Here is an 18,203-nt window from a genome sequence, read left to right as displayed (position 1 = left end):
TCAGCTTGGTTGGGACGAAGGCTCGAGTACGTGCATTTTGATTGAAGCTAATTAATTACCTAATTGATGACTTTAATTGTCCCAAATTAACAATCTTTTTCCGATGATTAGCTCAGCTAGCTGTGAGGATGGGCCTATATTTTTGTATGTTTTTCAGGTTTTGGATTTGGGAAAAATATAGTTATAAACATAATTTTGCACTAATCTGTACACTAATGTAATGTGATTGGTCAAAAAGTAGATTTTATTGAAAACAGTGTTAATTTAAATTTTAAATATAAATAAATCAGTATTAGTGTACAGATTAGTATACGACTGCATTTGTACGTAGCAAAACTCTTAAATTTGAGTCTAAAATGATATTAATTGATCCCTAGCTAACTAGCGCTACTCTGAATTTGAGCCTGTTTCAGCTAGGCCTAAGGCCCGGTTATAGTACTGCTTTCGGCACCATCGTGATCAGGCCATCGTGCTTCATTATATAATGGGCTCCTTCGATGGACATTAGTGTTGTACAATTAATATAAGCCCAATCCATTTCTCTCTCTCTCACGAGGTTAGGCTTACACTATTAAATAAGCCCGATCCAGTGAGGGGTAGGGGCCCAAATCCAAAAATACCAAAACGCTTGAAAATACTTTCCAAAATAAATAAATATACTTTATTTATGAAACTCAATATTTTTTTTTTTTTTTTTTTGATAAAATGAAACTCAACATGATGGGGAAAGAAAGAAGCAAAAGCATGCATTAATTATTTGAGTTGTATACAGCAACACGCGCGCGTACGCTTTCCCTCTTTTCTATGTTTCTACGACTAAAACAGCATGCGATATCTGACAATCGACCACCGTATTAAATTTTAATGCTAATTAGTCAAACTATATTAGTTTACAGTGTCGATAATAATAATAATAATAATAAAAAAGTAGGGATTTCGCTTTTTTCCTCCGAATTCATGATCATGATCAGCACCGTGGAAAGACTTTCCCCTTGTTTGCCAGTCCAACATTGTCACAAGAAGCTTGGACATCTGCATCTCCTGCACGTACTAGATCAACATTTTGCAATGAGATCCCTTCACAGGGCATGCTCTTGCTGCACTGGAATTTTACAGCATCCTCCGATGCACTAGTGCCTTGGATGTTTCTGTAAGTCACGGTGCTTATTTGCACAGCCGAGCCCTGCAGTCATGCAATATTAATTAAGATGATTGGTATATATCTTCATGTTTTTTGGGATTGTGCTTTACGTGAAAAGCCTTTTAATAAGGGATCATATATATATATATATATATATTACCTGTTCTCTGCATGGAGTATCTTGATCGCAATAGTTTTGATCTATGATTATAGGATTGCTGACATTGTTCATTTCGATATTTTGAAATAGGATATTTTTGGCATACCCAGAGCCTCCCTGCATACATATACACACATATAGATTAAAATCGAAAATTATAACAAATATGCGGGACTGTTAAATACAATACGCATACATGCATACATATATTAATATATATATTTTATAGAAGTGAAGAAGTGATAATTTTTAAGTAGTTAACTTGTTATACAAGCAGCTGGTACTTTAGTGAGTGGGTCCTATATAAATATGTAGGTCAGCAGCAGGAAAGAATGAAGAAAGACGTAAACTTGTTGGTTCAGCACAAGTCAAGAATTAAGTATGTGGTAAGTAGTAAACATGGGGGTGGGGGGGACGACGTTTCTTGTAAGGTGGAGGGATTCAAGGAGGAAAAATAACGGTGCATGGAAGACGTGATCTCTTAATCATTTTGCACCCAATTTTTCTAAAGTACTTCCGCTGTTTTTCCATCAACTTTTGCTTCTTTCTTTCTTTCTTTCTTTTTCTTTTCTCTGACCATCTGTCTCTCGCAATGTCTTCATGAGAATTTCCTACGGCCAATCTTTTATATATATATATATATATATATATGTATGTATGTATATTGCGCCTAAATTGATGCAACTTTCAACTTTTTAACCAATTTGCAAAAGGTTACGTACGTACCCACAAGTTTTTCAAAATGAGTCTGCCTAATGTACGTATTGATGCCTACTTTTGGCCGTACATATATATATATATATATATAAATATAGAAAATACTTTAACCACAAAGAGATTATAAATAAGTAAATCCACAAATTGATATGATTTGATATGATACGTCAGATTATAAAATTATTTTTATTACAAAACAAATCAAATAAAATTTATAAAATTACGTCAGTTTATAAATTTATTTTATATAATTTATTTATATCTGTAACAGTTCTATATATATATATAGCTCCTTAGTTATCAACAGTCTGCAGGGAGTGCCCCGGAGCCCGGGCCAGAATGGGTATATGAAAATTACCAAGTATTCTTAATTACCTGCCAAGTTTTAATCCTGACTCCGTTAGTAGTTCCTGAAAGTCTTGCTCTATCAACTATCACATTTGAAACATAATCTGTGGAACCGTCAGCTCCTAAGCTCCCAATGCTGCAAAACGATATCCAAACTAATAAGAAATAATTAACAGAGAAAATAACAAAAACATGCATGCATCGTGCTAGCTAGCTGGTAGAATTACTTTACTTCAACTTTATAAATTAGGTGATCAATTAAAATTAACCAAGTTAGAGTATATATAATATAGTGCATGAGAGATGATCATCACCTTATTCCATGACCTGGTCCACATGTAATGTCTGTGGCTCGAACATTTTTTGACCCAGACACTATGGAAATACAGTCATCACCTTCAACAAATAAAACCAAAATGATTAATTAGTTCAGAATTAATTTGTTGTAAAAAATAGATATTTTGGCATGCAATAAATGATTAAATAGTAATTATTAGTTGTTACTAAATTATAGAAAACTGAAGTTTCTTTTTTGGGTGTACCTGTTCTGATAACACAGTTTTCGATATTAATGTTCTGTGTTCCGGTAACATGAATTCCATCCGTATTGGGACTATTCCCTGGTGCAGTCACCAAGAGATTCAAAGCTTTGACGTTGTCACAGTTCTGAAATGTAACATGCATTTGCTGTGCATTTTTTATTCTCAGGTTAGACACTCTCAAATTGTTGCAGCCGAGGAAGGTCACAGCCTAAAACAGTTATTAAATCAATCAAAAACATTACAGAGGAAAATTTTAAATATAATGTCAGAAAAGCCATGGAGATCAATGGAAGATCCAGGAACTTACAGTTGGTGCGTGCGTGCAAGGCTGTACGTGGAAAAAACAATGGAAGAGACCAATGTCAATGATACTAATTAGTTCGCTTATCATTGGGAACCACAAAACTAAAGGTCATGAAACTTAAATGGGAGAATTCAGTATAATACATACAAGGTTTTTGTTAATTTTGCATGAGTTTAGCCACCACTTCCTCCCATTGCCATTGATGGAGCCCCCACCTTCAACTACAAAGTTTTGAATATTTTCAAACACAAGCCAATGTCGTGTATCTTTTGCATAATCTGATCTATGAGAAGAAGCTTTGATTGTTCCGTAGACCTAGTAAAAAAATATAAACAAGGACTTGTAAATTTCCACAGGAAAATTAAATAAAATGTTAATTAAATGCAAATATAATAGCATATATATATGTCTATTATCGATATGTCCATACGCATGCATGATGCATGTACGTATAATGTTATTTGGCTTAAGATGATGCGTGTTTATACTACATATGGACTCTTCATATAAATATATATATATATATAATATACATATGGTTCATACGCATGCATGCATAAAACTCACCATCAATGTCATATCAGATTTGCAGGGACCCGAGAATGTAATTGCCTTGAGATGGTAGTTCCGATATTTAGGGACCACAAGAACACTATTTGCAGAAGAACAAGCTGCCTGCCAAGCTTTCCGAAATGCCTAACATAAAAGTTTGAGAAATCAAACTACTATCTTGTAACCCACCCAAAAAAAAAAAAAAAATCGCAAACCAACTACAGAGAAAAAGAAACGAAAACGGAAAATCGTGAAGAATGGTCGAAAGTATTAATCAAATCGGGTACGTACCTCAGTATCGTCTCTTCCGTCACCTTTAGCGCCAAACTGATCTACACTGACCAGCCTTTGTGAAGTCGAAGGAGTTTGTGCTCGTCTAAGCCTTCTTTTCATACCAAACCTTTTGGCCGCAGACATCATGATCCGGTCCACAAACCCGGGCTCATGTTTGTCACGATCCTGGTCCTGTTGATGATCGGTATTATTGCTTATTGATGTGGTGTAGGCTCTACGAGGATCAGAACCATGAGTGTCGTCTAGATGATCAATTGTAAGTGGGCCCTCTTGGTAGCTGCTAAAACAGGATGAGAAGGAGGCTCCTAAGATTATGAAAAGTACGAGAAAATTGATTTGTGGGGACATATCTTTCACTGGATCTGGAGAAAAGCAAATCTTCAAGATCAAATGTGCAAAGACTTTGCTAGAACAACAGGAATTTTGGAAGAGAACAATATTCAAGTGTGCTTTGTAGGAAAGGGCCGCTGCTGGTATGTGTTTACAGAAAGGTGCTGCACTGATTTTAACAGAGATAGGCTCTATTTATAGACGAAGGAAAAGGTACAAGCTAGTAATAGAAGGATGAAGATTTACGAGAAAGAATACGAGTCAAAGAAGAACTAGGACTTCTAATAGATTGGGTCATAGAATTAAGGATTAGGATTTACGAGAAAGAATAGATAGAGTCATAGAAGAACTAATAATCACAATTCTAATAGATTAATGGGTTTTACAAGAGAAGAGATTGAGCAGTGCAAGGAATAATGAGCGGTAGCCAGATTACTTTGGGACGTTTCACATTTTGTTTTCAATGGAAAAAGAAAAGAAAATCAATCTGAGTTCGTGCTTGTTGACCAATAGTTTGACATGTAAACCTCATTTGCATTTTATCACGTGGTCATGGTGCATGCATGCATGTATGATCTATTAGATATATCATGTATGTGCGCATGCATATATATATATATATATATGTATATGTATATATATATTTATGCCATATGCAAATCAATAACGAGACGTTACTATTATTATTATTATTATTTTAATTATACGAGACGACGTTACTTTTATGTATTTGTATGGTATTTTTGTAAGCAGAAAATTTTTCAACTTAATTTTACTTTATTAACGAAGTGGAGACTAGTGATCCATTTATATAGATATATATTAATTACTAGGTTATAATTTCAATAAATATTAGGACGAAAATCACTTTTAATTAAGTTAGGTCATGATCATGACTCATGAATATTATTGATGTCGATGTAAACAAGTTGAGTTCATCTATATATCTTCTATCGCGCGATCTGCACACATGCAGTATACATTCAATACACATATATCTATATATATATAATTAATATTTTCACATCATATAATATATTATAACATGATGCAGCATGCATGGATCTGCATGTATGCGATAATATGGTCTTCGATCGTTATTTTTCCATTTTGGCACAAATATATTTAGGTATTTATCCACCTTTAGTTAATTAATTACATGGAAATTAAATGCCGGTTGACATATTATATTATATAAGTCAAATAAAAATATATTATATATATGTTGGTCTTAATTTATACAGGCGTAGAACACGATACGATCGACCTGCGAGTCCAAATAAGACTGCATCGTAGTAATTATGAATAATGGAAAAAATATTGAAAATAAATAATTACTATTTCATTAGACTACTATATGTTTGGTCCATGAGCGCCAATTACGTAAAAGATGTACATTCTAATTCAACGTACACCATCATCGATCCTTATAATTTCTTAAATAAGAACTTTGTATGCAAATTTTTCAATTTCCAACGACCAAATTAACTACCAAAGGCAGAGATTCCGGGTTAATTACCATGTCACCAAAAGTAACAATATTATAAATTTATTAGGAGCAGTTGATTCTATATTATATATATAGGCCCCACATCTAATTAACCCGAAAATGATCTTTTCACTTTGGAAAACCCAATAATATAAATTTATCAAATATATATATATATATAAACACCCCTAGGATCTTTAGGACCATATATATATATATATATGACCGGTCCAATGCTGGGACTCCAATAATATTCTCTATAGTGCTGATTAACCAATTAATTGCGTATATAGGGGAAAAAAACGTCGAAAAGAGAGCTGATCTCAAAAGGGTTTCCGAAGTTAAAGTCAGTCCGTCCATTTCCCTTTCCACTAAAAAATGCCTTCAGCGTCACGAACATCATTTTGATTTCATCATGACGTCGATATTATATATGTATATATAAGTTAATTACTTGAAAGTCAAGAGTAGTACTTCGGGTTATGCGGTTTATTTTCAGGCTGTGTACGTAAATTACGCCTTGGATCGAGGTTGGTAAACATACTATACATAGTCATAATTAAATTATTAATTCAACATTGTACCAAGTTACAAGTACGTATATGATGCTAGCTATTCAAGTACCCCATGATTACAATTAAGTTTATGACCCTATGACCATGCTTGTCATGTACTCTCCATGGACGACCATGATGTCAAATTGAGGCCGGGGCTGTATTTGGAATTAGAGTGAATTAAGGGATCATGGTGAAGTGCATGTACTTACCGAAACGTAGAAAGTTAGCTAGGGAAGTTATATAGCAGTTACATATTTAGGTGAATTAGGCCATTTTTGCAAGGGAAAGAGAAGGTACGATTGTGGTAAGAGAATGGGATTTGCGTGTGATTTGGGGTCAGGGTTGAAATACTAGATCAAGATGATCATTAAGCTAGCACTACTTGGCCGGGCGGCCACGGCCCCTATGACTTGCCGTGGTGTACGTGTTTGGGAAATATGCAATGAGGGATGGGAGTTTGGAGGGGAGTCGTTAATAACTTGTGACTTTGGTTTAATTTGTTCCCACTCGAAGAAGATTTCGTGCGTCTTTGTCGCTTTTTGTTGCATTTACATCCATCTTCGTTAATATTGATTGACCTAATTAATTTATAAGATATATAATTATATATAGCCTCAAGTTATTTAAAATTTTATTAATACATATCCAAACTGCATTTGTTCTAGAAAATAAGATGATTTTTTGGAGTTAGAGATCAAGAAACCATTCTAAAAAGATTAAATAAATAAAACATCAATTTTTATATCTATCCCAACTGCCGGGGATCCAGTTTTTTTTTTCCCCCTGATCTGGAAAATACCAACCGATTTGGTAGTTATCTTTCCAACGTCACTCTGTCCTCTTGAGTCTTGTAGGTTGAATTTGAGACCTCCTATCTCACATAAAAAATAATATTAATAATAACGATCGATTAATTTGACCACATATTTCGGCGCTGATGATCAGTTGATAGATTATTTCAATTTTCAAACACGGAGTTGAAAATTAATATATGGGATTGATTAACCTTAAACTTTTATATATTAAACATGGAATTTTAAATTTAAACATTTTGCACAAATTATTAGGAAAAAAAGAAAAAAGAAAAAAAAAAAAAGCGTTCTTCATCGATCGGCTTCCATAATAATATTAATTAATGTAGAATATTAAAATGAATTGTTGTGACAATTGCAGTAACACGTACGTTAGAGGCAAGCTAGAGCGAGAGTTTCGTACCTAACAGTAACTAACTTATAACAACGGGGCATGCATTCATGCAGTAAGATGGAGAGGTTGAGAAGGGATCCCAAGCTGTGACCTCAATTTCGTAGTAGTTAATTTACAGATTGATCTAATTAAGCAATTTATTTGTTTATTTAATCGATCGAAGTTGGTGGGATGATTCCTGCGCTGATAGAGGAGTGATTGATCATTTTATTTGTGGGCAGGAATTGAAAAAGGTTGTGTTTTTTTACCAGAATCCTGCCCATTTCGGTGCATTTAGATGTATCAAATTTCCCATATTTGAAACTTAATTGATACCATGTTTTTCTTAATTTTACACTATGGTGTTGATGAGACAAACACGTACACTAGAATCCATTCCTGTATTTGTACGTATTGATGAGTTTGGGAATTGAGAGAGATAGTCGGTATGTAGGAGCTAGCGAAATTGACCTTGCATTAACATTATTCATGATCATAATTATGATCAGTTAGGCAGAGTAGATATGCTTTGGAATTGGAATATTAATTTTCCAAAAGAAAGGTTACCATTCTTCAATCAACGATTTTTTTAAGGATTTATAATAGTTGTTTGACTCGTCTAGGCCTAACTCAGCTCATGTTATTGTCAACGCTTGCAAGCCAACCATAGCCCGAGATATTGGACAATGGAATTTCTATTGTTTCTAGACTTTGCTTGCAAGCCCAACTTGTGCCCGCAAGCCCACTGGTTCAGAAATTTGGTTCTAGCTGTTATATTTTTCGCAGGTCTGTTGGGAAGGAATGGGCCCAATAGACCCACTAATGGGCTTACTTTTCTGTGGATTAAGCTTCGTAAAATCAGTTTACGCTCTAATGCATCTAGGACTGTTCCTACTTCCCAGAAACCTTCCTCACGCCATCCATGCATGGACCTATATGTATATTATATATATATATATATCTCCGCCCAGGATGCTTCTGTGGCGCATCGAATCATCGCCATACAATACAATCGAATTAACAAACAAATTATCTAGAAGGTAATGCAGCTAAGGACATTCCTGATCCAACCATTTACTTAGAAAATTCAAGCCAAGTGGCAGTATATTCACCAACAAAGTTGAGAGTGGAAGAGACGGCACAAATTATCTAGAAGGCAATGCAGCTAAGGACATTCTTGATCCAACCATTTACTTGGAAAATTCAAGCCACGGCAGTATATTCACCAACAAAGCTGAGAGTGGAAGAGACACGGCACACTCCCATAATCCACCAACGACAGCACTACAACCTCACAACATTACGTTTTACTGCACTCAGAGAGATAGACATACACACACAGAGAAACATGGCAGAGGAGAAGCAGAGCTTAGGCGGCGGCGGAAGAGGAGAGTCGGTAGTGGTGGTGGACCCGAAGCCTAGTAAAGGGCTCACTTCGAAGGTGGTTGACTTTCTGGAGAAGCTGATCGTCAAGTTCATGTACGACACTTCTCTGCCTCACCATTATCTCTCCGGTAACTTCGCTCCCGTTCACGACGAGACCCCTCCCGCCACCGACCTCCTCGTCAAAGGCTTCCTCCCGGTGCGGACAATTAACTCTCTTCCACTGATTGTGTGTGTGAATCATTGTGGCTTGAGTTCAGGACTCGAGGGTCTGTTTGGTATAGGGTGAGAATGGAAATAATTTAGGGACGAACAGCTATACCAATTTTTATCAACCATACGGAGTGTTATGGAGTTCAATTTTTGTTCCCTAAACTTCATAGAATTCAAGTTAAGTGGTATTTTAATTTCCTGGACGTCGCTTAAAAAGAAAATTACTTTGGAGTTTCATTTTGGTTTTTTTTTTTGGGAAATTTTAGTACATTTTACTGTCTGATGGTGTGTTCATCTCGGTATATCATAAATTCAGATAGGATAATCGTTTTAATTGAAATTTATATCAATGGTCTGGAATTGTATAGATCATGAAATATTTTGATAAGTGGATTATGAAATATTACTCAAATTCTGGCTTAATGAGCGATTATATTTGGGTAGTGTGACTAGTGTCTGAAGTGTGCATGTTATATAGATAGCCGGTTTTCCTGTCCGGTGCAAATGTTTGATTTAAAAGTCTCGTGTCTAGGAATGTGAGTGTCACGTCGTTGTGTGAACCTAAAGAGTATTTTTATTTTTTTATTTTTTTGGAAATAATGTAAGAAGGCATATTTAGTAATGTGCTGATTAGTTTCCTGTTGTTAATTTTACCTGAGCATTTCGCTGCCAGTGTGAAGATAAATCTCACCAAACAGGACAGGCAACTGTTTGTTGTGACACACAAAAATGCACAGGGGGTTGAATAACAAGGTGTTATGTTTGCCTCACCTCATTGGCCCACACTTTTTTTGGAAATCCTAGTATTCTACCTCCTTTTCAAGGATGTAATAAATTGTCCCTGCCGTGCATGAACTAGTCATCTGGAGCACTTCCTATCACCTTGAATCTGATATTTGTTATCCCTTTGTAAAGATGTACTCATTTATTTCTAGTAAAGATGGCTGAGATTTTGACCAATTATTTGTTTATTTCTCTATTGCTTCAAGCTGTATATTATCATGCTTCCGTTGCCCATGACATGGAATGAGAAATATTTCTTGCAGGATTGCTTGAATGGAGAGTTTGTTAGGGTGGGTCCCAACCCAAAATTCTCCCCTGTGGCTGCATATCACTGGTTTGTCTTTTTTCCCTCTATAGAAATATTTATTATGATATTTTGTCAACTGTAAGAAGCATAGTTAACTGGTTGCTATATATCGAGTTTAGATTTATGTCTTTTGCCCCCCCCCCCCCCCCCCCAAGACAAGGTGAATATTGTACTTATTCTCTTTGTTGCTCTCTTGCAGGTTTGATGGAGATGGGTGCGTGATTTTGTTTTCCTTTATTCAAACAGAATTTCTTTCAAGTTTTATTGAACATAGATTTTAAACATATTGCTTCATTATCCAATAATAACTTCTGTCTCTTTGCTTGCTGTATTTAATATGTGGATGTTTAAGTGGAGACTCCCAAAGTTGTTCAAGATAAAAGTAGCAATTAATCTGCGGACATCTTATGATCCGAAAGGAAAATATCCATTTTAGTTGTTTATGTTTCAATATTCTGTTTCATGTTTTTCAGCCTGCCCAATGTTTCTTTTTATTTTGGAGACCTGTGACAGTTGTTTGGAACTTACTATATGCATCTACTATTAATCTGTTAAAGCAAGAAGGGAATTTTTTTATAAGTAAAAGCAATAAGGGAATTAGATTATATCTATAACATTTCAGCATGGTTCATGGTCTGCGCATCAAAGATGGGAAAGCAACCTATGTCTCCCGCTATGTGAGGACATCTCGACTTAAACAAGAAGAGTTTTTTGGAGGTTCTAAATTTATGAAGGTACAACAGTTAGCTATAAAGTTTTTTATTTATTTTTCTGGTGTGTTCATTTGGGTGGTTCACGTGCTGTCTCCCTACACCCTCTCTCTCTCTCTCTCTCTCTCTCTCTCTCTCTCTCTCTCTCTCTCTCTCTCCCTGTGTTACATGCCTGTGCTTGTGAACTCTACTGCCAATGGGGGTGCCACAGAGGAAAAGCAATTGTCATCAGTAAAGAAGGAAAGGTGGTTTTAGGGATTGTAGAGTTAAGAATCTCAAGAGTAGATAATCTTCTGCTGTATTTTTTTAGTTCGGAGGTCTTATGTGTTCATCTTAATATCTTTTTCAGATTGGAGATCTTAAGGGGCTGTTTGGATTACTCATGGTGAACATCCAAATGCTGAGAGCAAAACTGAAAGTATTAGATGTTTCATATGGAACTGGAACAGGTAGTTTAGCCTTGTTTTCATTTCATTGCTCAAATGGAAAGACATCTGCTGTGATTGTGTGTGCACACATTTTTATTAAAGTTCAAAAACATTATTCCTTATATCTACACTTTTTTTGTTCTAGATTTTGCTTAGTTGCATGGTCTCTCCGATGTTGGGTATTAGTGAGTGCATAGGTATTTTCTTATCAAATCCCCAAACATTAGGACAGACGTACAGGACTTGGTTACCGGAACAAGATTTCCAAATGCTTGTTTTAAACCTTGGCTGGCAAATCTTTTAGTTAACATACTGTGTTTTACACTTTTATTTCCATTAATTTAATTCTAAATTATTGCTGCCTTGTTTACTTATCAAAAAAATTAATTAATTCTAAAAAAAAAAAAAAACTCTGCTATTTTTTATGCTTAAGATTTGAACTTGAGCTACAGAGCTTCTACGCATCATATATTTTTCTCTATCAAATGTGAGTTTGTACCCTTGGGGACAAGAGAGATTCAGACTGCTGAGCTCCACCTCACGAGGCATTTTCCCCAGCAAACACACGTGTATACCACTTTAATGTGCCCGTGTGGCATGTGTGGATCCATCAATAAGTATCTCTGCTAAATGTGCCATACCAAAATCAATTTTTGAATGTTTGTATTGGTATGTCTCATATATTATTTTCTATTTAAGTAATCCTGTTGTGAATTGACAGACACTAACTGTTTGCCACCCACATCCAGGTAATACAGCTCTCATATATCACCATGGGAAACTTCTAGCACTTCAAGAAGCAGATAAACCTTGTAAGCTTGCCTTCGTTCATTGCTACTTCTAAAATAAAAGGAAAATGATTTATTTCTCTGGATTGACATCGAGTAGAGAGCCTGATGGGGAGAGATGTCAAATGCATCCCCATTGGGCCAGCACAGAGATTTTTCTTTGGATATTTATGGATTGCATTACTTTGGTAATAACATGGCAATCCAATGATTTCCATGGTGGGGAAAAATGACCATGAAGAAATGCCAATTTAATTGTGTGTATATGGACTCTAGCAGAGAACTTTCTGCAACTTTCTTGCTTCTGATGTGGGATTGAAATTGTTGTCATTGCATTATGTAGATGTCCTTAAAGTTTTGGAAGATGGAGATCTCCAAACACTTGGCATGCTGGATTATGACAAGAGATTGACTCATTCTTTCACTGCCCATCCAAAGGTTGATCCATTCACTGGTAAAGGCATCATCCTTGACAGAAGTTTGTTAAGCCACTGTAATGGAAGGCTTCCTTTTAACTTCGAGTATATCTTCATGCAGGCGAGATGTTTACATTTGGCTATGCAGTTACACCACCATATATCACTTACAGAGTAATTTCAAAGGATGGTTTCATGCATGACCCAGTACCAATAACTGTACCAGATCCCATCATGATGCATGACTTTGCGATTACTGAGAACTATGCAATTTTCATGGATCTTCCGTTGTATATCAGACCAAAGGTATGACACATGCAAAGTTGGGACTGTTAGAAATATTAACCTGCTCAAATTACCATTATATTCACGACATTGGTTTGGATGCATAGTGACGAAAGACCAAGTCAAACAACCCTAGCCTGAAGGAGGCTTCTTTCTTCTTCGTTTTCTTCCTCTTTTTTTTTTTGGGGGGGGGGGGGGGGGGGGGCTGTGCTGTGGGTTTAATGAGGTTGGTGCTTTTCACCAAATTTGGGCTTAGTAATGGTAGACATGATGGGAAAAACTGTTCTTCGTTTTCTGTTGGCATTGTCAAGCATCATTTCAGTTACACAGTTACATCACACTTTGGTTTTCAGGAAATGGTGAAGGAGAACAAGCTGATATTCACATTTGATGCAACGAAAAAAGCTCGCTTCGGTGTACTTCCTCGGTATGCAAAGGATGAGCTGCTAATCAAATGGTTCGAGCTTCCAAATTGCTTCATATTCCATAATGGTATGCTTTTTTGCCTTGTTCTCTCTTCTTTAAGGCCAGCAGGTTCTTTAAATTCATATTGTTTATTAGATGAAGTTTGCTGGTGGCAAACCAATTATTTCTGCCCTTAGATTATGTTTAATAATGTAGAACTGCTAGAATATTCAGTAGCTTTGAAGATTCTATTTCTGATCCTGGTTAGCATTATCGAGACTAGTTAATTGACAATGAAACCAGCTTACCCCTCTTAAGTAATTTGGATATCAATTATTGTGAGCTATTTGTTTGTTATTCGCATTAAGATATCCTTACCATTTGGGCTTGGCTACCCAAATCTTTCAGGTCAATCAGTTCTATGTCCAGCAAAAACCTTCTTGAATGTATTTGGCTCTGTCCTTGATTTTGAGCAGCGTTCTCTTTCTTCTTCAAGCCATGACAGTTCTTTCCCATTGATCTTACATCTATTTGTTGACTGATAGAAAGTGGTGAATTTTCCTTAGCCTTGACTGTTATCGTAATTCCATGAGATGCTGATGATAATTCTAGAATTAGCCTTATGGCCTCTATCTTGGTCAAGTCAACCTGGAAGGACCAAGATTATCTGTTGCCATCTATTGAGCTTTTGTTGATTTGACTCTTTCTAGATTTGTAAATATATAGCCATGTGTGACTTATGATTGAGCTATAATGGAAGTTAATTCTGTTTTTTTATATGTCCATTCTGACCTTTTTAGTGACTTCCTTTCATTAGCCAATGCATGGGAGGAGGAGGATGAAGTTGTTCTGATCACTTGTCGCCTTGAGAATCCAAATCTGGACATGCTCAGTGGGACTATCAAAGAAAATCCTGAAAACTTCGGCAACGAGCTGTAGGATAACCTTTTCCCATTTTATGAAAACTCAATGCTCTGTGCATGCCTCAGTATTTCTGACAGTATTCTTTTCAGGTATGAGATGAGATTCAATATGAAAACTGGTCTAGCTTCACAGAAGAAGTTATCAGTATCTGCTGTTGATTTCCCAAGGGTTAATGAGAGCTACACCGGCAGGTATCCATCAAGTTTTGGTGATAGATCTGTTCAAAATTGCAAAAATTCTGGTTTCCGGATGTGGCTGATGAAAGCTCAATATTGAAAGGCCATATTATTGATATTTTTTTATGTGTATGTTCAGGAATTTATTTTTGCTTCGCTGCCTCCTTTCATCATTTTGCTCCCAGCCGTGCTTAATTCATTATGTTCTCATGTGCATCAAATCACTTATCTTCTTATTTATTCCATCGTTTATTTTTACTAATTATTTTTTGGGTAACCAGGAGACAGCAATATGTATATGGAACCATACTTGACAACATTTTTGTAGTCAAGGGGATTATCAAATTTGATCTGCATGCTGAACCAGAGACTGGAAAAACAAAGCTTGAAGTTGGAGGAAATATTAAAGGCATCTATGACTTCGGACCCGGCAGATTTGGTTCTGAGGCTGTTTTTGTCCCTCGCCTGCCTGGCATTACTTCTGAAGAAGATGATGGCTACTTAATATTCTTTGTGCATGATGAGAATACAGGGTATGATTGATGCTTTTTTATTTTTTGATTTTTTTTTTTGCTAACTGGAAGAAATGCTTTTTAGAATATGAAACTGATTCGTGAGGAATCTGACAGTCTCGGCATTTCCTAGTTCTGAAAGTTAGTTCAGTGACAATCTTGACAAAATGAGAAGGCTATAAAACCTACTCAAGGGGGGCGAAAATCATGAATGTTATGGATAAGAGAGCATTGACTCGTTTGGATCCACGCAAGATCTACTCACTTATCGTTACACCATGCTTAGTTCCATGAAGCAAAACAAAGTAGTTGGCAACTCATAATGTCACTCAAGGGGCTATGTTAATAACTCACTTCTGTTGGTCAAATGAAGCTCATGAAACCATGTTTTTAAATATGTTCCATGAGGTTGTTTCGACAACGACTATTGAGTTGCGAGTCAGAAGTGAACAGATGAATACTAAAGTGTAGTACCGTGAATAGTGCGTTGACTCATATGAAACGAGAAAAGAAGTCTTCTATGCTTCTTTACTTTTTTTCGTTTTTCTTTTTTGGTGCATTTTATGAAATCAAATTTGGAAACAAAAGTACTGTGAACATCGCTAAGAATGATGTGCAAGACAGCTAAGTAAGTGTTCATTGTAGTTATATAGCCAGCGTTTCTTTCAGAAGCTTGGTGAAATTATCGACTGTCTCTTAGTGACTGATTTTAAGTTTGATTTTTTTAACTTTTTTATATGATGAGGACATGGTCTTAAATCTTGATCCATAAATATGCAGAAAATCATCAGTGCATGTACTTGATGCAAAAACAATGTCAGCTGATCCTATTGCAGTTGTTGACTTGCCCCACCGAGTTCCATCCGGGTTCCATGCCTTCTTTGTGACAGAGGTGAGTGTTGAATTAATTGCTTCGGGATTTAATTTCTTTTTTTAGCTTTCTCTTTATCACTCTAGAGTTGGAAATTAATTTCAAGGTTGAAATTCAAAGAGTTTTGAGGACAACAAGGTTGGGACGAACAGGATTGACATAGAACATAAAATGCAGCTCATAGAAAGTAGGATTAGAATATATTTATTTTACGTATCAAAAAGAAAGTAGGATTAGAACAGGAGAAGCATTGGAAAATGATACTTAGGAGATACTCAATGGTGATCAGATATGCCAAAGGAGATAGGACAAGAAATTTGCTATCCAGATGAGAGCATTGCCTTGCAGTTTATAGCGTTTTCCCCCCCTACTTATTAGTTCGCTATCAAAGCTGCCTTGTTAGTTGTTACGTACATCTCAGATAGTTCTTGATTTTTAACTTATTTTGCTTGCACTCTTGTTATTCCGGTGATTCCAATTTGTATTCATGGTTTTTGGACAGGACCAACTTCAAGATCAGGCAAAACTATGATTTTCTGCCACTTGGAGACTGCATCATGTATGTTAAATAGAGAATGAAAGCTGATCCACGTAAATTATACGCAAGAGACCTCTCTGGCAGCACTCACTACTTTGACGATATAGTTCCACACATCATACGGGTTGTAATAATTACCATGTCGACCTGGAAGAAGTATGTACGTTGTTTTTCTACCCCCGTGACCTGAGGCAAAGTCATGATACTTCTTAATGGCAGCCTTTACCTCTGTTATGATTTATTTTCCACTGCTCTTTAAGCCATGTTCGTTGCACAAGAGTAGATGAATTTACAATTAAAAACTATTAAATGATATTCAAGTCATTGCAAGATAAATAAATATTGAAAAGTGCGAATATTAAGCCCCGATTTTCAAGTCCTCGTGTGGAGAGAAACCAAGTCCTCTTTATGTAATGAGTCAGAGTACCTCTGATCGTCTATATTAATAACTTATAGGGCTCTTTAACATAGGTTAGACTTTCCCTCTTGCTCTAACGATGATATTCACTGTTTATTTAAGGATAAACTAAATTCACTATAACAATTAACAAATATTAATATACAGCTATTCTAATCACTATAGTTAATACTAATATTTATAATGATACTAATAATATAATATTATATTACTATTGGTAATATACTTTAAGTCTATTCTTAATTAGTATATAAATCACTATACTAAATAATCACATATAAAATAATCATTATAGTCTATCAATAATATAGTTATAATAAACTAAACTCATTATAACAATAAAATATTAACAAATACTAATATATAGTTATTATAATCAATATAATTAATACTAATATTTATAATGATACTAATAGTCTAATATCATATTACTATTGGTAACATACTTGAAGTCCATTTATAATATTATATATAGTTATATTAAATCACCATAACCAATACTAATATATATACTAATACTAATAGTCTAATATAAACTTATAGTATTAATACTAATAGTCTATTATATTCTTTAATGTATTATATATAACTATATAGTCCATGAAAATACTTTTTGTAAGTAAGTTTATGCATCAATTCGTGCACTGATATTAATATGTAAGGTATATATTTAACGAAACGATGTGACTTAAAGACAGAAATAATTTTTATAAGATATGAGATTTTTTTTTTTCTCAAAATTTTTATTTATTTATTTTTAAATAAAAAAATTATCGATACGTGATTTAGTGGGCAAACTCATTTATACTAGCAAAACTTTAACCACTAGAATCTTTCTTCCAATTAATTAATACCTATTCACGGTTTCACACCTCTTTATAATTGATATTAAAAATTAAAAATAATAATTATGATGGAGACAGGAAAAAGTTATACAAACAAAAGAAAAAGCAAATCATGCCTTTACAATACAATGTTGAACAGTATAATATATTCATTTTGCTCTCAATTTTTTTGTCTATATAATTCTTTCGTGTGTATCACGGTTGAATAATTGACCATTGATCTTTCTTCTAAAGGTTTTGTTTTGTTTTGTTTTGTTTTATTTTTTTAGAACAAAGTAGTTATTATATTATTGATTTCAATTTGTAGGCTTTTTTTTTGTGGGTGTTGTAATTATATATCCATTTTTTTAGAAACTAGAGATAGATAAATAGAAACGAAATGATTGGACGGTATGCTTACTGTGATCTCTCTGTCTCTAACTCTCTCTCTCAGATAAACACGCATAGAGAGTGTCGGTGGAGTTAAGTCTAACCTCGTTGTTGCTTTGTCGCTTTCCAGTTTCCTCTTCTTTAACCAATTCCTCTAATTCTTTATTATATAATACAGTCGTTGACAGCTGCGAACGCTTGGTTTAAGACTCT

At 35.0% G+C, this 18,203-nt stretch overlaps 2 protein-coding genes across 2 annotated transcripts; one reads left to right on the top strand and one right to left on the bottom strand.

Annotated features, from left to right (window-relative positions):
• Positions 1-721: 721 nt before the first annotated feature.
• Positions 722-4,710, bottom strand: LOC122292091 (polygalacturonase QRT2). Its single transcript, XM_043100305.1, has 9 exons — positions 4,056-4,710; positions 3,780-3,908; positions 3,360-3,527; positions 3,216-3,236; positions 2,909-3,116; positions 2,681-2,762; positions 2,394-2,502; positions 1,302-1,418; positions 722-1,183 (listed from the first exon to the last, which is right to left on the bottom strand). The coding sequence occupies exons 1-9, from the start codon at positions 4,404-4,406 to the stop codon at positions 968-970; spliced, it is 1,401 nt and encodes a 466-aa protein (XP_042956239.1). The 5' UTR covers positions 4,407-4,710; the 3' UTR covers positions 722-967.
• A 3,991-nt stretch (positions 4,711-8,701) lies between these two features.
• On the top strand, positions 8,702-16,621 carry LOC122292090 (carotenoid 9,10(9',10')-cleavage dioxygenase 1-like). The gene is made up of 14 exons (XM_043100303.1): positions 8,702-9,201; positions 10,262-10,332; positions 10,505-10,519; positions 10,928-11,039; positions 11,365-11,464; positions 12,193-12,255; positions 12,575-12,685; positions 12,769-12,953; positions 13,286-13,424; positions 14,155-14,272; positions 14,351-14,452; positions 14,719-14,970; positions 15,730-15,841; positions 16,323-16,621. The coding sequence occupies exons 1-14, from the start codon at positions 8,779-8,781 to the stop codon at positions 16,350-16,352; spliced, it is 1,833 nt and encodes a 610-aa protein (XP_042956237.1). The 5' UTR covers positions 8,702-8,778; the 3' UTR covers positions 16,353-16,621.
• The last annotated feature ends 1,582 nt before the right edge of the window (positions 16,622-18,203 follow it).

This window comes from Carya illinoinensis, chromosome 13 (genome assembly GCF_018687715.1).
Source record: "Carya illinoinensis cultivar Pawnee chromosome 13, C.illinoinensisPawnee_v1, whole genome shotgun sequence".
Lineage (NCBI taxonomy): Eukaryota > Viridiplantae > Streptophyta > Magnoliopsida > Fagales > Juglandaceae > Carya > Carya illinoinensis.
Note: the sequence above shows the minus strand (reverse complement) of the source record. Positions and strands in the feature narration are given on the sequence as shown.

Bases quoted from the DNA above. Each gene is read 5' to 3' on its own strand.
- LOC122292091 (XM_043100305.1), bottom strand. From the start codon at position 4,406: ATGTCCCCACAAATCAATTTTCTCGTACTTTTCATAATCTTAGGAGCC. The intron at 3,117-3,215 runs GTAAGTTCCTGG...TAACTGTTTTAG, and splicing joins CTTGCACGCACGCACCAACT to GCTGTGACCTTCCTCGGCTG. The intron at 1,184-1,301 runs GTAATATATATA...GCATGACTGCAG, and splicing joins ATACTCCATGCAGAGAACAG to GGCTCGGCTGTGCAAATAAG.
- LOC122292090 (XM_043100303.1), top strand. From the start codon at position 8,779: ATGCAGCTAAGGACATTCTTGATCCAACCATTTACTTGGAAAATTCAA. The intron at 9,202-10,261 runs GTGCGGACAATT...TATTTCTTGCAG, and splicing joins TCGTCAAAGGCTTCCTCCCG to GATTGCTTGAATGGAGAGTT. The intron at 14,453-14,718 runs GTATCCATCAAG...TTGGGTAACCAG, and splicing joins AATGAGAGCTACACCGGCAG to GAGACAGCAATATGTATATG.